A 23,858-nucleotide genomic window follows, 5' to 3' on the forward strand; every position below is an offset into this window, starting at 1 on the left:
AAATTCTGCAGTCCACATTCCCTCAGCTGATCCTCATAACTATCATTGTACAGTCCTGAAACCATCTTTGTTATCTGCCTTTGTACCCTTTCCACAGTTAATTTATTACCTTCAAATCCTGGGGACCAAATCTGAGAACAATAGTCCAAGTGTGGTCTGATCAGGGTCTTATACAATGGAATGATAACTGTTTTATCTCTGCAGGTCAGTGTCCTTCTCATTATTGCAGCAATCCTCTGTGTTACCTTTGCCACCTTTGCAATATGTCCCCTAAAATTCAGGTTTCTATCAATCACCAACCCCAGATCTCTTGTCTCCCCTATTTCCTCCAGTATAACTCCTCCCATAGAGTATGCAGTGTCCCATCGATATTTCCCAAACCTCAAGACCTTACATTTTGCTGCATTAAACTGATCCCAGCATTCATTTGCCCATCTATCCAGCTTATTTAAATCCTCCTGCAGAACTGCTGCATCTGCACTATTACTAATAATCCTTCCCAGCTTCGCATCATCTGCAAACAACTGAATATCCCCTTGCAATCCACTGACAATGTCATTGATATAAAGGTTAAACAATATAGGTCCAAGTACTGAGCCCTGTGGGACCCCACTTGTAACCCTTTGCTTCCTTGAAACCCTCTGCTCCTGCTCCACCATACCAACTCTCTGATACCTATCGGACAGCCAATCTTGAATCTAATTGACCAATCTGACATCCAGACCCATGTGCTGCAACTTAAAGATCAGTTTATCATGTGGCACCCTGTCAAAATGCCTTCGCTAAGTCTAAGAAAATGGCAGTATATGCCTTTCCCTCATCTAATGTTCTTGTAACTTTATCATAAAAGGCTAGCATATTGCTAAAACAAGAGCGTCCCTTCACAAATCCATGTTGACTCTCACCGATAACATTATCCTCATCTGCTCATGCTGTATACGGTCCTTCACTACTTTCTCCAAGATCTTACTAACTACTGATGACACACAAACTGGCCTATAATTAGATACTTCCAGTCTGCTACCGCCCTTATGCAATGGCACTATCTTACCTTCCTTCCATTTCATGGGCACCTTTTCTGCAGCCAGACTTTAATTGAAAAAAAAAAAAGCCAGGTCAAAGGCACTGTCAGTTCCCCTAGCACATTCTCTCAAAACTTGTGGTGAAATACCATCCAGTCCCACAGCTTTACTGACATCCAGAGTACTCAGTATTTGAAACACACACTCTCCTATTGTACCTCTAAACCTTGAACCTGCCCTATCTCTCTAGCATTAAAACTGACTCCTCCAGGATGAAATACTCCAATAAAGTGTTCACTGAACAATTCTACTATGTCCTCTGCATCAGTCACTCTATTCCCATTTTTATTTTTTCACAGTCATTTCTCTTCCTACTGGCCACCACATATCTAAAAAATTCCCTAGGATTTTCTTTGGATCTTAGGACCAATCTCCTCTCATATTCCATTTTCGTTTTCCTTACCATACTAGTCACTCTTCTGGCCTGTGTCTTATACTCTTCATGCATCTTCTCTTCACCTGTCTCCTTATATCTTTTTCACAGCCTCTTTTTCACATGCAATTCCTGTTTGATATTGTTTGTCATCCACTTTACTCCAAATTGTGTCATCTTGTTCACTCGTGGTATACAACTTACCATTGCTGCTAACAAATAATCTTTCATAATTACATGATAGGAGTGGAGAGAAATTTCAAAAATATCTCTCCACTCCTATCATTCCCAAAATTCTCTCTCTCCCTTACTCTGATTTGCCTTGCATTTATGTATTCCATTCTCCTAATCTCATCTTTCATACTTATCATACTTCTCCCAAGACATTTCAGCTCCTCTGCAGGTCAGTCACTCTAAATCGAAATTCACTTTCCCAAACAAAACCATCTCCTAAACTTTCAGAGTCACTCACGCCTTCTACACTATCAACTATTATTTTCTCATTCACATTTTTTCTTCATTCTCTCCTATCACACTACTCGTCTTCCTGTTCCTGGAGCAACAAAGTCGGTTATTGAGATATCTGATGCATTTATTTCCTCCCACTGCCTGCACTTTAAACACACACTCATCCCCTCCTCTCACACAAGCCAGATATCCAATTCCTGAGATGCATACATGCTGCAAATACTACATGCCACAAACTCCCTTATTATATTGCTTATAATAGAGTGCCGAAATGGCGGAGGACTTGGCGACACGCCATATGCGACTGCAGCTGAATCCGCCATCATTTGTTACTGCTAAGGGACTACTAGCGTAATCGTTAATTATTCAAAATAGTGTCAAAAATAAATGCTAAATAAGTATTAGGGAGTATAAATAAATAAGAAAAGTATAAACAATTACAAGCAAAACAAAACATTAAGTACACTAAAGAAAATGAAATAAAACTAAATACAGTAATGAAAACTTAGCTTCGTCTTGTTTTCCACCATTATGCATCTGCCCCGTCTTCTCAGTAAACAAAATACACAATATCGTGACAGCACTAACTTCAAAAAGCAACCACTATAGTACACTCGTATTCCAGAGAAACAATTTGGCACTCAAAAATGTAAAAAAACGGACTATTCACCAATTAAAAACTCACTTTCTTCAGCACAGCTCAAATTCACCACCACATGCTACGGCAACACTAGCACCCATAATATCCCATTTACTGGAGCATTTTGAACAGCTTTCTTCTTGGCACCTTGTCATATGGTGCCATATGACAAAACTTAAAAATACAGATCCTGCTTATATTCCCATGATTTTTCAACTATTTGTCTTAAAGTGAAAATCTGATCCTGACAACTTCTGTCTGGTCTGAACCCGGCTTGTACTTCACCAAGCTTCTCCTCCACAATTTTTCTTAACAATTCCTCAAGAATATTTGCATAAATCTTACCAGGAACACTCAGTAGAGAAATTCCTCTATAATTGTCACATTCAGTTTTATTCATTTTTATCTGGAAGTTAAAATAAAATTCAACCCTCTGACTAGGCCTTTTTAATTATTTGGTGTAGTCAGTGTAAAACTTTTATATCTCCATATTTTAGCATTTCTGGTCAAATATCATCTACTCCAGCTGCCTTTCCACAGTTCAGGTTTGTGATAGCTTTTCTACTTCGAGTACAGATATTCAAGATGGCATTCCTAATGTTTTCTACCACCATGCTGTCACTACTTGTTTCGTTTAGTAATCTTTCATACTAAGAATATTAAGATCCTAAATAACATTTCAGTAATAATCAACAAAACCAGGTCTGGTTATTAATCAAGATAAAGCATTATCCACTGTCAATTTACATATGTTGCTTTATATTAAGCTATATCCAGACAAAATAAGATTATTCAGATTGTAGATAACCAAATTAACTATGGGATAATGATATGTAAAAGAATACAGTGTACAAAGTACACACACACACACTTAGGACAACAGATATCAATGGATCAAAATATCATCGACGAAATTAAAAGATACGATGCTTGGATGGAAAGCATTTGGAAAATTATATTCAATATTCAAAAGCCAACTACCATTATGCTGAGGAGAAAAGTTTTTAACCAATGTATTCTTCCTATATTGACATATGGCTATGAAACATGGACACTAAATGCAAAGGAAATTCAAAAATTAAGAACAACACAATTTAGTATGGAAAGAAGTATGCTTGGTATCACAAAAGGAATACGTGGATAAGAAATCAAACCAAAGTCTCTGACGTCATAGGAAGAGTGAAACATCTGAAGTGGCAATGGGCTGGTCATACTGCTCAAATGATGGACAAGAGAAATACTGGAATGGATTCCACGAGAGGAAAAATGACCACAGCACTGACCTAAATCGTGGTGGATTGATGATATCATCAGATTTGCAGGAGTGACATCGGAAAGGAGAACCATGGACAGACAGTTTTGGAGTAATCTTGGAAAGGCCTTCAGCCATCAGTGGATCGAAAATGGACAACGATGATGATGATATATGTATGTATGTATGTATGCTGCTGCTTTTAAGTACATTTATTATTAATGTTTTTTCTCATTTGTCTTCCCTTCCTCAGTGGTGATATCAATTGCTGCTGAGGAAGGACACCACCAGTTGGTTGACTGAGGATGCATTAGGAAGAGAATGCAAAGGATATGGCATCTTCAGAGAGGACAGAAGAAACAGGATGGGGGACAAGTTTTGCTAGTGATAGCAGAAAAACTGAATCCAAAAAGGGTGGAAGTACATCAGAAGAAAGATGTACAGGATAGTTCATTTGAGGATATTTAGTGTGAAATAGAGGCCAACAGGACAATATATATACCTAGAATAAGACAAGTTAACAGTAACCAATATAGCTAAGCTGCCATCACTTTGGGAAAGTGATCATGTAGTCTTGACTGGGATATTGCCAGACACGTAGAATTTTCTCTTAAGAAGGGATATATTTGGCATTACAAAGCAGGTGATTAAAACATCTTTCAGGTGCAATTGAATAATAATTTGGAGGGGAGAAACATTAGTGGTGCATGGCAGGTTGTCAAGCGGGGTGCTTGAAGAAAGCAGTATCAGACTGTATACACAGAGTCAGAGAGATAAATCAGGTAAGAGTTAGATGGTCGAACAGTATCATTAAGCAGGAGTTGCAGACAAAGAAAAAGTTGTGGAAGGAATATAAAGAAAAAGGTGATCAGCATGCCCAGGTACCAGTGAGAAAAGTGACCTGTATGGTAAAGAAGACAAAAGCTAATTATGAGAGAAAGCTAGCTGATAAGGCCAAAAGAAATCCTAAAGAGTTCTTTCACTCTATGCTAAGTAAAACGAGGAATGACTATGGAAGGATGACTAAAAAGTATTAACAGTGGGGAGAAGCAAATCAAATAGTTGAATTCCTGAGTGATCATTCTGCAAGGGTGCATTTAGGTGGCAATGTGGAATGTGACTAGACTGATGGGAGAATAGAGGTTGAAGAAATGTAGGTGCTTAGAATATTGCAGAACTTCAACACAAACAAGGCCATTGGATTAAACGGTATATCAGCCCACGTATTATGAGAATCTGCAAGGGAATTATCAGCTCACCTGACCAGGCTATTTAATTTAAGCCTCAGTACTGGAAGTGTGCCAATGGACTGGAAAGAGGGGAAAATAGACCCACTGCATAAAGAAGGCTCGAAAACAGAAGTGGCAAATTGTAGGCCAATCAGAAAGTATTGGAGAAATTGCTAAAAGACTGGATTCAGGACTGGGTGGATATGAATATGATACTTTATAAGGATCAATGTGGTATCGTGAAGCTCTGACTTTGTAATCTGCTTATTTTTTTTATAACAGTGACAATGGAGTTGCATAAGGGAAATGGTTACTCAGTGATACTGCTACACTTTACAAAGGCATTTCACAGGATTCCATATAGAGCTCTGTTTGAATCCATTGGAGCAAATGTGGATTGATGGATGGATATGAATCTGGTGATTTGGATTAGAGGATGGCTGATGGACAGATATCAAAGAGTGGTTTATAGAGTTGAATTCAGGAAAAGGCAAGTGACTAGTGGTATATCACAGGTCTCAGTACTTGATCCTCTGTTGTTTAATTTGTATATTAATGATATAGAAAATGATTTGACTAGAAATATTCAGTTGTTTGCAGATGATGCTAAACTGGGCAGAGCAATGGTAAATGAATGTCATACAGCAACCCTGCAGAAAGACTTATATTTGATTAGCATAATCGGCAAAGATAAATGGCTACCAGTTTAATTTGGCCAAGCATAAGGTGATGCACTTTGAAAAGAAGAGATCAGAAGCTATGTACTATACTGATGGAACTGAACTACAGAAAACTGATGAGGCCAGAGATTTGGTGGTGATTGTGGACAGGAGTTGAAGTTTAGGTGACATTGTGGAAGTAACTAAAACAGCACATCAGATTACATAGTTGTTTAAGAACACACTAATAAGCAAGGATAGAGAAATTATTATTCCCCTTTATAAAAACTATAATTAGGCCACATCTGGAATACTGCATGCAGATCTGAATACCTAGAATCTGTGGAGATGAAGAAGTGGTAGAGAGGATCCAGAGATTGAGTGACAAAGCTTGTGGTAGGTTTATGGAATCCTCCCTATGAGAATAGACTGAGTGTCTGTAGCTTCACAAAATACTGATAGGCACAAAAGGAAAGACATGATAGAAGCATATAGGTTACTGAAGGGATCAATAGGATTGACACTGAAGACCTTTACCCCCCAGTTCATGGCAGGAAGGGAGAGAACAAAGGGTCACCAATGGAAATGATGCAGGAGTGTGTTATCAAGAGTGTTAGGACAGATTTTTTGCTTGGAGGATGGTGAATAGGTGGAATAGATTGCTAGAATTGGTTGTGAGTGCTTCATCAGTGAGTGAGTTTAAGAAGAGGTATGATAGTTTTAGTAGAAACAATGGTGTGTGTGTGTAAATAATGGATCTTCCATTATGAATCTTCTCACATCATGGAGAAACTAGTAATCTTGCAAGAACTAGTTAACTAGTTCTTGCAAGATTTTGGCACAATTTTCAGTACTACTTTAATATTAATATTCCAACAAAATATCAGGAAATATATCAAATACTATACAGACATGAAAATCAGCAATAATATTACTACAAAAAAATAATTATTTTAAGAAAATAACACAATAAAACAGATAAAAATCAGTAATTTCACAGGAGCATTAAACACGCTTAATGTCCCTTATATAGCCCTAATTAAATTAACTGAGATCTTAGTTAACTCTGAAGCAAAAGCAAAAGGGGATAGATTCCTAACAAAGGAGTTCATAGCATATATATATATATATATATATATATATATATATATATATATATATATATATATATATATATGTTATTTTTGAATATTAAAATCTTAAAACATTAAAACTGAAAACAATTCATTGTCTACCTCTTTCTGGGAGTTCTGTATCTTCTGAAGATGAAGACTTCTTCTTTCTCCAGCTGCTGAATGGAGATTTAGACCGAGATCGACGTTTCTTCTTATCCTTTTCTGAAGTCGGAGCTTTTAAAGAGCATGCATTATAATCATATCTACTCATGCACTAATGTGTAACATGCAAAACCATGCAAAGTGAATGAAGGAAAACTAAATCTATAACAGCTGATAGAGTGCTATTTTTGTACTAGATAAATGAAAAATGTATAAGTTCTTCAATTCAGAAGCAACAAATTCGTTACACCTTTACAAACAACACAAATTAACTAGTGATTGCTCTTGCAGAGTATTTTGCAATGAACTTTACTAAATGTTCCTTTATTAAATTTAAATCAAAATTCATCAAACTTCATTTTGATGGAGTTTGATGCCTTGAACAAATTTTTGTCACATTAATTTTACTTTGGTACGCAGCAGGAATTGGGTTATTTGTGGTGTTCATACTACTGACAGCTTAAGTGGACCAGTGTCTCCTGGTAGAAATGCAAAATAATAAGGTTTAAGCATTAATATGATGAATATTGTTCTATAAACAAAATTTCATCAAAATCCCCAAAAAAGATAGATATGACTTACAGCATCAGGTACTCTTTCATAAATCAATATAACGCAATAACACTATCACTAGTTTTGATAAAGCTTCATTCACTAGCATAAAAATCAACCCACTTAAACATTTTGCCTGGTTGTTCTAAATACCGAAAAATTGCAAGCAATTATTTTGTGTACTAATTTTATCCAAGAACTTTATATAAAAAGTTTTAATTTGTACATCAAATAAATCTTTAGTGTGCATTTTGAATAGTAAACATTTTCCTGTAGAATAACACTGATGCTATAGAAATTTGTTCTCAGAACTTTTTGGTAATTTGTATACTATAATAGAATTTGCTATAATAAGAACTGAAATTAATATTATTATATCCCCACACCTCCAAAGAATCAAAAGATTTATAATTGGCAAGCCTCAAATACAATGCTCATGACACTATGCCTTAAACTCAGTTGCTATTTCCATATTCACAAGCAATATGCTCCACTTACTCACCACTCTCCAAACAAAAACCATGCTCCTCACATTTAATACACATCCTCTTTATACAACTTCCAGGGATGTTAAATTCTGTTCCTGTCTTCTCGCATTCTATGAACATTTTTTTAAAAATTAATTTGGTACTGAATTAATTTTGTACAATTTCTCACCAACTTATTTCTTAATCAAATCATCCCTCCTCTTTTTCACCATGCTCTGATAGCATTCCCACAATCTGGCCTCGATATGAAAAGACCTACCCTGGATCATTTTTATTTGAACTGTCTCCAAAATCTCTTCTTCTCCTCAAAAGCTAGTGGAACTATAACCGTTTTATTTCTTTTTGTTAGTAATATCCTATCATCAATAAGGTCCTTGTCCACCACCACCTAAGTTTCATATCTCTTTCTGAACACATAACATCCTACTGTGTCTTACAAATTTCAAAACTTTACACTTCACAACAATGGAATACTCTCTCATTATTCAAAACTTTCTGGATAGCCACAATTTCAGTTTTATCCTCATAGCTCTCTCCATCAATCTCAACAAAAATATATCTTTCTATCATCTGCAAACAACCACATATTGCCATTTAAATTTTTTACATATCATTAACATATATGTTAATATAACAATAATAGCTGCTAGTAGTGTTCCATATATCTCTGTGAAACACCACTACTGATTTCTTTCTTCTAGAATACTGCTCACTCCCATACACAGTTTGCTGATACCTGTCAAACAGCCAATATATCCAATCTACTCCAATTTAAGTACCAACTTTTCATATGGCAATTTGTCAAAGACTTTTTGCAAAATCTAAGTATCCCCAATGCCCAACATATTTTCATTCCTTATAATATGAAGAAGGAAAAAAAAAGCTAGTAAATTTTTAAAACATGATCTCCTCTTAAAATCCATGCTGATCCTTCTAAAGAATCCTACTGTTCAATCCAATCCTGGATTATAACCATCATCTTAACATCTTAATTACCACTCCAAACACAACACACAGATTGGCTGTAATAAAGCTTCAATCTTCGCATCTAACAAGCAGGAAAGTTAGTGGTGGTGGAGACAGCATCAGTGCTTCCAACACCACTTCTCTTCATAATTCAACTGACAGAAGGAAAATGTGAAAATTAATGTCAGAAGGTTATTGAGTAATAGATAGCAAGTATGAACCAGAATTTACAATCATTCCCATTTAAAAAAAAAAAAAAATTATTGCACAATGCCACTGACAACATAATTTACTTATACATTTCATGATTTCATAAGATATACAAGTAAATAATCTTGTATATTTTATAAAAGCACGTTTCAAATTTATTGTCATCTAACAATGTCTTAAGTTATTGTCAGACAATAGCTTCAAATAAACAAGTTTTGTTTGTTCAAACCAGTGCTTCCCAAACTTCTGGATGTCAGGACCCCCTTTGCAAAAATTAAAATATTTCACGGCCCCCCTCAAAAAAAAATCGTAATAGAGATATATTATTATAATATTTATTGTATTTATATTCAATACAAAACATACACAGCGAATATTGCAAAAATCAAATGCTTATATTACATTTTTTGCCTCTTACCGTTTGGTTCTGAAGACGATGCGGGCTGTTCTGGTAAAATATGAAATACTGTCCTTCTTTTTTTTTTAGTCTGTTTCTGCTTCTTCTGATTGTTCGCGGGATTTTTTTTTTATTTTTTATCAACCACTTATCCATCTCAGGGTTAAATTTTTTAACGTAGAATAGATCAAATAATATCACCACTTACCAATACTGGCACACCACAGACTGATAACATGAAATTAGTGAATATTACCTGAATAAGGGAATCCCCAGACCAGGAACATTTTTCACTTTTGTGACTTTTCTCCTTTTACGGTAATTAAGCCTAACGCGAAACAGACAGCAAAGGCAGTCTGTTTATTAAAACGTGCATATGATTGGTGCGGTATTAACAAAAGATCACGCAACCGAAAGATAAAAGCATAGCTGACAATTGAGTTGAAATGCTAACTCTCTTCAACCGAATTCCATATGTGAAACTGCCATAACATTCATTATATATATATATTACTTAGTTTCAACACTTTTACGAATTTTAACACGTTCCGTTGAATTTTATTGCTGCCTTGGGAAATCGAACTTGCATACATCTAATTAATAACAATAGTTTTAGTTAGATACTGTGTGGCAAACACAGTATCTAACTAAACAAAACTATATGTTGCATGGGCAACATGCAACATATAGTTTTGTTTCAGTCTATACAGCATAGTTTCTGTATGAGAGGACATGTGGTTCATTAATTAGTGTGTTTTTATCCCAGTTGTCTCTAATTGCACTATTTGTTGAGAAATATATTACACAAACTCCTCATACCTTATTCACTGGCATAATAAAAGTACTTATTTTTATTGCCTCTGCAATATAATGGCTCTTAGGGAGGGCGTGTTGTTTACCACTGCAAGCGAGTTACTATATCCCCACATGAACTTGTTTAAGCTTTTTTTTTCATGTGTGAAGTATATGCGAAACTTTTATTGGTAACAGAAAACTAGCTTGGATGACAGTGATAATATAAAACAAGTTTTGATATGTATATAAAGTCAATATCAACAGTCCCTGATTACGAACGCGTTAAGAAAGGGACAGAAAGATTTGGAACTTCCCTCAAGAACATTCGAAGTAAATACAATTAACCACTGCGTTGAAATGAAACATATGAATAAGCAATATTTACTAATATTCGTTAAGTGCTGAAATACGCAGGAGGCAAAGTTTGTGAACCAACACCAATGTGTGAATTTTTCCATTAAAATATAAAAAATAACAAAAAAGAAATAATAAAAGTTGAATACGTTTCTTTTAAAATAAAAAAAATACACTTAGTCTTAAAACATTTTAAATTTGTTTTCATTATTTCACGGCCCCCCTCAACTAAACCTATGGCCCCCAAGGGGGCCGCGGCCCACAGTTTGGGAAGCGCTGGTTCAAACAACAAACAAAACTATTTTGTTATATAGAGAATTTTTATTCTTGTTCTAGGATTTTAAAATGAATTGCTAAGTGCATTAATAGCCACTGAAAAGAATAGTGTCATGATGACCTTTTGATGAAGAAAGAAAGTAAGTCCTGTCCAATGAATTTTTTGAAAAATAAAATAAAATTGAAAAGCACCACGGTGTAGATATGCATCAAAAGGAGTTAAATCATTGAAATATTTTACAAACAGAACATGTATATAGCCTAACAATAAAATTCACAATAAACACAAAATTCAAAGCATTAAAAAAAAAAAAAAATACATTTTCATGGTTAGTTTATTGGGGAGGGAGGGAGAGATCAAGATTGACATCATCAGCTCCTCTGATGCAAGGACCAAATCTGAAACTCTCGATCGTGTTCCCTTTACTATTAAGCCAAGGAATGCAGAGAATGATGAGCAGGAAATGCTTAAACAGATTAGTTTGGTGAGTGTAAAGCAAGTGGGAGAATTTATGGAGGGATTTTAACTATAGCAGCATAAATTCAGCAGAGGAAGCAGCATACAGTAGTAAGAGAAAGAATTTCTGGAATTTTTGAGGGACAAATATCTCAGGCAACATGTGTAGAGGGAACATGATTAAGAGTTTCAGATTTGATTCTTGCATCAGAGGAGCTAATTGTAACTGAGATGTCAATTTTTACCCCCCAGATAAATTAACCATGAGAGCAACCATGCAGTTTTGATTGGAGGCTGAATAGACATGCAGAAGTTTCAACGGGGAAAGGAATTTATGTGAAATTATAAGGTAACTATAATAATCTTAGAAATCAGATTGGAGCAGTTCCATACATGGATGACTTGCAAGAGAGAAATGTCAGCAGCGCAATGGGAACTAGTGAAGAAATATTTATCAATGGCAACGCAAATAGCATTTTTCAGGTGAAAAAGATAAAACAATTTATTATAAAGTAGATGACTAATGAAATCAAACAGGAACTGCAGATGAAAAAGAGGTTGTGGAAAAAGTATAAAGAGAGAGGAAGAGCAAAGTTGCATATGGATTATAAGACTCAGGTCAGGAAAGTGACTAGTAAGGAAGACAAAAATGGAATATGAGGAGAGATTAGCTCTATAGTCAAAGAAAAATCCCAAAGAATTCTGTTGTAATATGGCCAATAGAAGGAGAAATGCTTGTGGATGAATGACCCTATTAAATGGAAAAGGAGGTGAAGTTACCAGTGCAGACTGATATAATGAAAGTCATTTAATGATCAGTTTATTGGGACATTTCATCCTGGAAAAACCCAACAACTTCAATCTCTAGCTCTTTAAGAAAAATATCAATAGATTTCTTCTTTCTCAAACCTTATCTGCACTTAGTGCTGATATACTATAGGTTCTTGTACCTCTTGTGTTTGGGATAAATATAAAAAAACATATTATGGAAAATTATGGAGACAACTACCGTGTTAGAGCAAAACTTTAGTTTAATATAAACCAAAACGAACACTCAACATTTTGACCTTCATATCAAGGTCATCAACTGAAGCATACACACACACACACACACACATATATATATACACAGAGAAACAAGCTGCACAACAATCTACATGGTTTGCTAAAGTTAACTGACCAACCGCTACAACAAATATTGGCCTGACCTCTGGTGAGAAAGAAAGGATAAATATAAAAAACTTTGCAACTTCTCCCTTGCAAAGCCACGACATCTGCTGCTCTACTTTTCATAGTTCTAACTTTGCATAATCTGCAAACTGCATATCACCATTCAAACATTTCCCAATATTATTAATATATAAGCTAAACAGCAATGGCTCCAAAACTGACTGGGATACAACACTAGTGACTTTACCCTTCTGAGATATTGCTCTCCCCCATACACAACTTACTGATACTTATTAGATAGCCAGTCTCCAATCAAGATACTAAGCTACTATCCAATCGCATGTGTTCCAATTTAATTACCAACTTCTCATATGGCAACCTAACAAAGGCCTTTTCAAAATTTAAATATACCACTCTGCATACATCCAATTATATTTTATTTGACATTTTTATGGCTCAAAGACATCAAAGGTCACAGTAGTACATATGGTAATTAGTTAGTAGGACAATCACGACATTCATGCCCTTGGTGGGATTTGAACCTGCAGCCTCTTGGCTGGAGAGTGGATACGCTAACCACTCGGCCAACCAGGTTGGCCTATATGCATCTCCCTCTCCCTTGTCCAATGGATTTGTTCTACCTTGATATAATAAGTCGATTGCTAAAACATGATCTTCCTTTAAGCAACCTCATGTGGTCCATCAAAGAAGATGCTGCTGTTACCAACCCAATTTTGAATTTTGGGCCTCACTAACTTCTTTAACCACAACTTTAGACACACAGATTGGTCTATAATTCAAAACAGTCTTATCACCTCCCTTATGAAGCAGAACAACTTTGTCCTCTTTCTACTCCTTTGGAATTTGGCTCAGTATAAGACTCATCTTTTTGCTATCAATTCTTAAATTAATCCTGAACAGTTAATGAATATAATGTGTGTGTGTGTGTGTGTGTGTGTGTGTGTGTGTGTGTGTGTGTGTGTGTGTGTGTGTGTGTGTGTGTGTGTGTGTGTGTGTGAGAGAAAGATTCAAGATGAAATACAAATATGAGATAGCCTCTCATTTGCTGCGATACAATAGAAAAATGTATCCCATTCACTTAGTCTATTCAAGTCTTCTTGTAAGGCCACAATATCTGCTCTACTCTTCATAGCCATTCCCAATGTTGCATTATCTGTAGACAGATAAATGTCCCCATTCAAGTCTTGTCCAATATCATGTTAATGATATTGCCCACCCCCATATACACATTGCTAACATCTGTCAGCTAGCCAATCTCTAATCCAATGCAACAGTCTCATATCCAACCCAATCTGCGTAGTTTGATTATGAACTTATAATGAGGTAATCTATCAAAAGCCTTTGCAAAATCTAAGTATACTACTGTGTATCCATCTCCCTCATTCAATGCAGCTGTCACTTTATTGTAATGAGTAAACAGATTAGTAAACATGAAACAGGCTAAACAGCACTGGCCCTAAAACAGACCCCTGAGGCACACCACTAATGACTTTCCTCTACTTGGATATTACTCCCCCCATACACAACTTGTTGATACCTATCAGACAGCCAATCTCTAATCCAATGCACTAGTCTAATATCCCGCCCCATCTGCTCTAGTTTGATTATCAGCTTATCATGCGGTAATGTATCAAAAGCCTTTGCAAAATATATAAGTATATTACTGTGTATTCATCTCCCATGTCCAATACTGTTGTCATCTTATTGTAACGAGTAAGTAGATTACTAAACATGATCTCCCTTTAGAAAATCACAACCCAATTCTGGATCCTGGTTCTCACCAGCCTCTTCAATACTTTAATCGCTACACCTGACACAAAGATTGGCCTATAATTTGATACTTCAGTTCTGTCACCTCCCTTATGAAGTGGTGCAATCTTGCCTTCCTTCCATTCCCTTGGATCTTTACCCAATGTAAGACTTATATTAAACAAGTCCCACAGCCTTATCAATATCAGGTTTGTTCAATTCCTGTATACCTCTTGCTCACTCACAGTCTCTCGTCATCATCCACTGATCGCAAACTCTCCATGATGTCACATTCACAAAGATGAAAGACCTTTATGAAAGTATAAATTGAGATATTTAATTGACATTAAATATCTCAACTATATCCTCTGCAAAAATTGTCCTTATACCATTTTCTCCAATCAATGCCATCCTGGCATAATCATTCTTTTTTTCTGGCTACGTACTGATAGAACTCCCTAGGATTTTTTTTTTACTTCATTAGCTAATTGCTGCTCATCACTGCACTTTGGCTACCCTTAACAACAAAGTCATTCTTCTTGCCTGTTCTATGTACTACTCATGAAATTGATTATTACCCCTCATCTTATGTTGCCTCCATAATGCTTTCTTTCATTCATCCATTTAACATTCACCTTAACTTCCTGATTCTTGAATGTGTGGGAAAGCTTATGTGTTCATCGTACATGTTGATTAATTTTAACAGTATAGATGAGAACACAAACTGATAAGAAAATAACTATTTATTAACTTATTGCTGATATTTCACTGGTATCCTATCCAGCATCTTCAGAGCACAAAAACAGTTTGTCACAGTATGCAAGACAGCCACAATTAGGTATAACAATGGGACTAGTTTGAATAATTGTAACGTACAACACAAAGACTAAAATCCTATTTTTCCCCCCTCCACATAGATGCTGCCTAATTAGGACATTAGGTAGCATCTTTGTGTTGTGCTTGTTCAAACTAGTCCTACTGTTATACCAGATTGTGGTTGTCTCATGTACTGTGACCAACTGTTTTTGAGCTCTGAAGATGCTGGATAGAATACCAACAAAATATCAGCAATGAGTTACTAGTTATTTTCTTATCAAGTCTGTGTTCTCATCTATACCGTAAAATTAATCAACATTCCTGATCCTTGGAATACATTTAGACATTGCTTTTACCAGATAGTCTTAAATATCATCCAAGCAGCAATGATCAGCTTTCCACCCAACTCCTCGTTCTATGCTACAGCTGCAAACTCTCTCAAGACCCTCAATCCTCGCATACCATCTGTTACATACTGTCTCACGTAATTGTTCCTCAAAAACTCAAGAAACTCGTTTTCTTTACTTCCGGTTGCTATCTCGTCATCCCAATATATATATTGCCATAATTACAATAATCCATAATGATCATCCTTTTCCTATTTCCTTAGCTAATTTACTTATTCATTTCATGATCCTTCCACATTAACAGGTCTATACCAACATCTGAGTATTTCCTCCTATTCACCTCTATCTCACACCAAACTGCTGCAAAACCACTGCCACTATTTCTCCTTTGCATCTCATTTCTACCTTAGCTCTTTTTCTATCATCAATAGCACTCAAACCCACTTTTTATCCTTTCTAAGGGTACCATATACATCATACTCTTCCATCTCTATTCCAGTCAGATATCATCTTCATTCAACCATGTTTCACTTATTCCAACAATTTTTGGGCAAACAAATTTCATTTCCCTTGTTTTTGATACTTCTAGCATTCGTATACAAACAATACAGCTCATTCCTGGATATATAACAAGTTTCACTGATACTACTTATTAGATGAAACTTCTCCGTATCTTTCTCGAGCCATTTCTTTTTTTTTGGGGAAGGAGTGGGTTGCTCACTGCTTTATTAAATTCCTTAATCGAGACTTGTCTTCTCCGTATGTGTGTGTGTGGTGGAGCAATGTTAGATAGAACAGGCAGCCAGGAGAGAGAGAGAGGGGTGCTTCTCACTGTCCCACTAATTGTGTGCATGGTAGAGTTTAGCTGGGTGTCTATAATGTTAGTGTGCTCACTTCTTTCCCAGACAGGGGCACAATATTCTGCTGCAGAGAATGTGAGGGCTAGTGCAGATGACCTTAGGGCTTCTGCACCACAACCCCAGGTTGTTCCAGCAAGCCTTGAAATGATATTATTTCTGGTTTTAATTTTATTGGAGAGGTTGATGATGTGCCTTTTATAGGGTTAGGCTTCTGTCCAGACTCACCCCCAAGGTATTTTGGGTGAGGCTCGTGTTCTACCATTTTTCCACAGATTGAGTTGTCGATTCGCCTCTGCATTGTACAGGTGGAATACTGAGGACACTGTTTTCGTTGGATTTGGCTTCAAGTGCCACTGCTTAAAGTACTCTTCCAGGGTGTTCAGGTCTGTATTCAAGGTTGATTCTAGGTTGGTAAAGGAGGTGGATTGATGTAAGATTGCTAGGTCATCAGCATACATATACTTGCTTGATCTGGTATGAGGTAGATCATACACATAGATGTTAAAAAGTATAGGGGTTAACACAGAGCCCTGAGGAAGACCATTGTGAAGGAATCTGGGCCTGCTCTTTTTTCCACCAATATGAACCCGGATCTTTCTGCTGGAGAGAATAGAATCAAAAAGTTGGAAAGTTTTTTTACACTTTATAATATTTCCTAGTTTTAGGAGGAGACCCCTCATCCAGACAGTGTCATAAGCAGATGTTAGGTCAATGAAAGTAGCTCCAGATTTAAGATTCTTCTGGAAGCCTGCTTCAATTTGAGTTGTCAGGGCCAGGACCTGGTCACAGCAACTTCTTCCTGGCCTGAAGCCAGCTTGTTCAGTCTGGAGTGCTCTTTCGATGAGTGGTGAAATTCTTTTAAGGAGAATTCTTTCAAAGAGTTTAAAGGTGGTGCAATGCAAGGAGATAGGTCGCAGGTTTTTCACATCATTTGGATCTTTCCCTGGTTTCGGCACGGCAATTATTTTGGCTTCCCACCACAGCTTTGGTAGTTTACCAGTCATGATGATTTCTGAGAAAAGGGCAGCCAGCCATGTTTGGCCATGTTGACCAAGATGTTTTAGGAACTCAGGGAGTATACCATCCACTCCTGCAGCTTTGCCATTCTTGGTAAGTTTTAAGGCTCTTTGTACCTCTTCCCGAGATACCGGGTGTACGGGTTCAGGAAGCTCAGGTTCCATCTTTAGGATTTGTCTGGTGGAAGCTTGTACAGCAATTTTCCTGGTAGAGCTGGGATGAATCTTCGAGGTTTTCAATAAATGGTTAGCCATTTGATCAGGAGTTATCTCTGTTGTTTTGTGTGTTGTTGGCTCTGCTCCACCTAATTTTCTCAGAAGTGACCAGCTTCTCCGACTAGATGTGACTTGTTCCCAGTCAAGTCATTTGTCTCTACTACCATTACCAACTCTTTTGCTTGCTTATTTCTCATATCCAACACCTCAAACAACACTATTCATTTATCTTCTGAAAAGCAACCCTTATACATCTTCTCATTTACCATATCTCTAATAAAAAAATATCCCATACAATGCCACTCATGAGTCTTTCATTACCTCTTTCATTCTGACATCATTCATTTTCATCTTCTTCACTTTTCTACACATATCTACAATTAAATTCTCTTTATTATATCTGCCTCACTTTCACCAATTCAGCTTGCAAATTATGCATCATTTTTTCACTATCATTCACTCTTGTTATTTTATCAGCAGTCACACATGCTTGTTCACCGTCAACCCCATTAATTGTGCAAATCAGCTTTATCGTCAATTGAACTCTTTTCCTTGGTATCACTTCCACAAGCTTTCTGAACATCTGCACAATCTTATTCAACTGCCATTTCAGTTAAGACTTCACTTCATGTTCCCTACTCATATATAAATTATTTAAAAAACCCATATTTAAGCAAGCCTCATAGTCCATCGGAATATCGCACTTCTTACATACTCACACTCGCTCTTTTCTCTTATTCAGCCTCTCTACATAAATATACGTGACATCTTCCCAGGCATACATACCATATTCATGCCACCATACAATTTTTGAAAATTCCATGCCATTTACTTTACTTGTGTTCCACATCAGCAATGCAACAATTTGCTTTTCACTGCCATTTTATATGAGCGTGCTAACAAGAACGATGAATTTATAGTAATACCACCAAAGAAATTTATCCAAACACCGCGTTCCACACTCAACTATCTCACAGTAACTATGCATAGTTACTGTGAGCTATTTACCAATCCTTCCCAATATCATTAATGTACAGATTGAATAACAGTAGACCAAGGACTGATCCTTGTACACCACACATTAAATATAAAATTCACTTGTCTTGTTGCAGCCAACATAATGACTGATGTCTAACACCCACCACCTACTGTTAACTGGTTAATGCTTTCAAATCACATATGCTAATACCACTTTTTAATTATGATGAGTATACTTTATCATAAACTGGTTGTTTGCAACCATTTAACAGTTAACTTCTTCTTGCAACAAAAAAGTTGCTTCAACATAGATATTATTATTATTAAGAGAGGGAGTCAGGGACTCGTTGAAAGAGGCCACACACTCTTGCACTCTCTCCACTATATCAGAATCACAACAGAAACCAGACCTGCTCACAATAGTCCAAGTGAGGTCATATCAAGGCCTTGTAAAGAGGCAAAATGACATCCTTATCTTTACGTGTGAAAGTTCATTTCAGCATTGCAATTATCTTTTGAGTTGTATTTGCAATCTTTGCTACATGACCCCCGAACTTCAACTTCCTTTCTACTAACACTCCAAGATTCCTAGCCTCATCAGTTTCTTCTAGCATAATCCCACCAATATAATACAACATTGGATATCTAATCATGCCAAAGTGAGTGACTTTGCATTTACTGACATTAAACTGACATCCATTTTCCCATGCCACAATTTCAGCCTGTTCAAATCATTCTGCAAGTACTGCATATCTGCAGCATTCCTGATTACCTTACCTATCATCAGCAAAGAGCTGTATGCCACCTGTCAAATCCTTCCCTTTTTTTCTCTTTCTTAATCCTCCTCTTTTACCTTTTACGGTGTAAATATTCTTGCAACCACAACTGTACTTGAGGATAAAGTGGTTAGCCCTATGCCTCCCCAGTATGTCCTGTGTCTGTAGATGCATGTTTCATGAGGCCAGTTTGTCTCTTCTGGAGGACGAAAAACCCAAGTTTCCAGGTGGGGAAAAAAACCCTACCTCCACATGAGACCGGTAACCTCATCTTTCATTGAAAGAGACCAGATAAAGGTTCCTCGTGTCACTGATGGGAATCAAACCCATGTCTTTCCGACCAAAGGGCTTCGTCTATACTGACTGAGCTATGGAGGCTCTCAAATCCTTCCCGATATCATTAATGTACAGATTGAATAACAATGGACCACGGACTGATACTTGGGTACACCACTAGTTACCTTAAATCTTGCAAACTCACATCCCCGTATACTGTTTTTTAATATCTGTAAGTAAGCCATCTTCTTATCCAGGCTAATATTTTATAATCCAAACTCATATTCTCCAATTTATGCAACAATCTTCCATGCTGTATTCTGTCAAAAGCCTCAGCAAAATCCAAAAGTCTCATGGTGTATTCATTCCTCTTGCCTTCAATGGTAACAATATTATAGAATGTGAGCAAGCTGCTGAAATATGACCTTCCCTTAGTAAACCCATGTTGTTCGTTGCAAAGTAGAGATTCACTGGCAACCAACTGCTGAATGCGAGCCTAACCAATTTTTCCAAAATCTTCATCACCACTCCTGAGATACTGATTGGTTGTTAGATATATTAGTCTTTGCAACAGAATAACCAGACATTCTTTCCATTCCTTTTTCCATCCCAATCTTTCCTGTTCTGAGACTCAAATTATATAGCCTAGTCAAAGGAATAGACAGTTCAGCTGAACACTCTTTTAGCACCCATGCTGATATCCCATCAGTCCCTATTGCTGAATTCTTATTCAGTTTGTGCAACAGCTGTAATACTTCCTCTTCATACACCTGAGTTTCTTCATTCAATGAAGAGGTAGCAGTGAACTCAATGTTGCATACACCAGGTTGATAGCTTTTAGCAAAATAGGTACTCAGTTGAACAACCTCTTCTGCATCTGTTGCCCTCATCTGTATTCAGAAGCATTATTTTTTCATATTGCAGAGTCAATTTCTTTTCATACTCGGACAGCTTTTCATACAACAGTTGCGACTATTCTAGCCTGCTGCTTATAATTTTCATAACAGACATCATCATCATCATCATGCACATGATATTCCTTCCACATCATCAATTTCTTAGGAATCTTTTGCTTAATAAGATTACACATCCATTTTACTCCTACCCTATTTATTCTTCAAACTCTTGGGACACATTCTGATAGTGCATCATTTAAGTATTTTTTAAATACTTCCCATGCACTGTCGATATTCTTCCATTCCAGCAACTGATACTATTCTGCTAAACTCAGTTCACTCCTCAGTTGGTCATAATTTCCTGGTTCATAGTTCAGCATGTAAACTTTTTTTAAATGGACCATCCATAAACTTAATCAATTCCGAAATGAGTACTGCATGAATCACTGTCAACCGGAGACAGAATAGTTACGTCTTTAACTGAAACACCATCTGACACTATAATAAAAACTAACACTCTTTGATCTCGAGTTCCTTCTTTAATTACCCAATCAATATTTGGATAATTAAAGTCTCCCATTATGATTACTCTTTTCGTGCCCATTGTATCTATTTGGTGATGCATTTCTTCGTCGCTAGCAACTGATTCACCAGGTCTGTAACAACACCCCCACTATGTAATTGATCTTGTTAGATTCCACCTCACACCAGATGGCTTCAAATTCACTGCCACATGAAATACTAGTACTACAATCATATGACTCAACATTAATTGGATTCAAGTCATCCGATATCATTAGCAGCACACACCCCCTCCTCTTCTATCCTGTCTATCCTTCCTAAAAATACTGTGCCCTTTACATCAATGCCAGTTAGTATGTCTGATAGCCAGGTCTCACTAATGCCTATAATCTGTGGTCCCAACATATTGACCAAGGCAACAAACTCTACCCCTTTGTTTCTGATGCTCCTAGCATTCGTGTATAGACATAATAATAATAATAATTATTATTATTATTATTGTTAACTGACCTCCATGGAGTCAGAGACTCATCATGGGAGATACACACTATTGCACAATGCTCATCCAACTGTGCTTTAAACTGATTCAATGTCTCTACATTTACAACACACTCAGGTAATGCATTCCACTCACCAACCACTTTGCATGCGAAGAACCTGCTGCTCACACACCCTCCTTATACAGTTTTCAGCGATGGCCTTTTGTTCTACCTCCCCATTCTATGAAAAATCTCTTCCATGTCAATCTAATAACAACCCTGACTAGCTTATATGTATCAATCATAGCCCACTTAATTGCACTCTGTTTTTCAACAATAGCTTTATCATCAACTGAACTTTTTTCCCAGGTATCACTTCCACAAACTTTCTGAACATCTACACAATCTTCTTCAACTGCCATTTCAGATAAGATGGCATGTTCTTGACTCACATTTAAAGTATTTAAACAATCCTATGGTCCATCAGAATGTCATACTTCCTACATACCCAGACTTGCTCTTTTCTCTTATTCAGCCTCTCTCATAAATATTTGTGACATCTTCCCATGCATACATACATACATACCACATTCACAGCACCATACCATTTTTGAAAAATCCATGCTATTTACCAAAAATCCATCCTCCATGAAGTCAGCAGACTCATTATAGGAGATTCATTCAACTGAAACATATTTACCATAGTGAATCTTAAAATCTTCAACACTCCCTTGAGTTATCCCTCTAGAATGAAAACAATAATCATTCACAAACTTTGAGAATGTTTGAACAAATATAGCAATTCAGAAGTAACCTGACTGATATACAATTCACTGCTCTTACAGTGAATTATAAAGAAACTAGAACTACTAAGATTAGGGTATTAACTTAGTAGGGTATTATTCTTGTCTATGAGTTGCAGTATAGTATACTTATTAACATATGAATAGTTAAACTGTTGCCATGGATCACTTCTAAATATCTATGAACAAAAATTCGTTTCGTTCCAAAAACTTGTGTGAATGCATCTCGAAATCCAATGCAGTTTTATCATTTCTTCTGAATTTATGATTGTAATCATTGTTCAAAATTTAATTATTAAACATGAGAAGACTTTCCAGATTTAAAAATACCATAAGATGAATTCATATATGTTGATTAATGAACATTTCACTTAAGTCTATATCATAAACAAAAAAAAAAAATCTTTGAAAAATAGTTTGGTGCATCAAAATCAAACAACCAAATTCAAATGAAAATCTAAATCCATTATCATTCTTATTCGCTATTTTTTCTTGAATATATGTATGCAATAACTATAGGACTGCTTACATATTAGAATTATTTCTGAAAATCATCACCAAAATATTCATATGCTTTATTTTTTCAAATGAAATCTATAATCTTTATAATTTGAACTTCAGTTAACTTCTTTCAAAATATGTATTGATCTTGCGAGAATAGACAATATCATGTGAAGAAAAGGTACTGGGTAGCCTTAGATCTGAGAGCATCCCAATCTTTTTCTTTCCTTCAATCAAAATTTGCTTCATCTACATGATTACTAATGAGAACATCCCAATCTTTTTTCTTTCCTTCAATCAAAAGAAGTGATTTAAATTTCATGGTTTCACATAAAGAGTCTGGATTAATCAACAATCTATCTATGGTCTTCTTGAAGTCAGCAGTGCTAGTAAACTAGTGCTTTCCTTTAACCAATCTGTATGAACTTATCTCTCAAAGTGCTACAAAACCAGTTCTTTCCTTATCTGTATGAACTTATCTCTCAAAGTTTCAAACTTCAGAAAATAATCATATCAATTTGCGACTAGGAAAATACAGATATAAAAAAAGTTTAATTGTAATTAACAAGAAATTATATTCTTGTTAAATCTTTTATCCAAGTGCAAGCAAACAAAGCTTGCATATGAAGTATTTCCACAACTAGCTATTTGTGTGTGTGTGTAGGCTGTTAAGGCAACACATTAGTTGCCTTAGTATCCTATTCCATAATGCAAAGTACACTTCTTTTGTATGTTCATATTGCTGTGTATTAAGGGAAGGGTCATGCACATGCACAAACTTCATTTGTTTACACTTGGAGGATTAAACAAGAATATGATTTCTTGTCAAGTATAATTTACTTTGGAACAAAAATCTCTTTACAATAAAATAAGTTTGTACATTATTTACAAGCAAGTAGATAAAACTGAAGTTTATAAAGCTGGCGGTAAACGCAAAGCATAAGGAAGCAATACTTA

General features: G+C 36.1%; 1 protein-coding gene across 7 annotated transcripts in view; it reads right to left on the bottom strand.

Annotated features, from left to right (window-relative positions):
* The window catches only part of LOC150095089 (spectrin beta chain-like), a 577,773-nt gene that overhangs the window by 23,339 nt on the left and 530,576 nt on the right, over positions 1-23,858 (bottom strand). For 5 of the 7 annotated variants that reach the window (XM_090411296.1, XM_090411299.1, XM_090411295.1 and 2 more), the window contains one exon: positions 6,939-7,052. The exons of the other annotated variants lie outside the window; for them this stretch is intronic. In XM_090411296.1, the coding sequence (XP_090267422.1) occupies positions 6,939-7,052 (114 nt within the window). The remainder of the gene's footprint in view (positions 1-6,938; positions 7,053-23,858) is intronic. 7 annotated transcript variants of the gene reach the window in all.

This window comes from Typopeltis vanoorti, chromosome 21 (genome assembly GCF_054136105.1).
Source record: "Typopeltis vanoorti isolate ZY-2024b chromosome 21, IOZ_Tvanoo_1.0, whole genome shotgun sequence".
Classification (NCBI taxonomy): domain Eukaryota; kingdom Metazoa; phylum Arthropoda; class Arachnida; order Uropygi; family Thelyphonidae; genus Typopeltis; species Typopeltis vanoorti.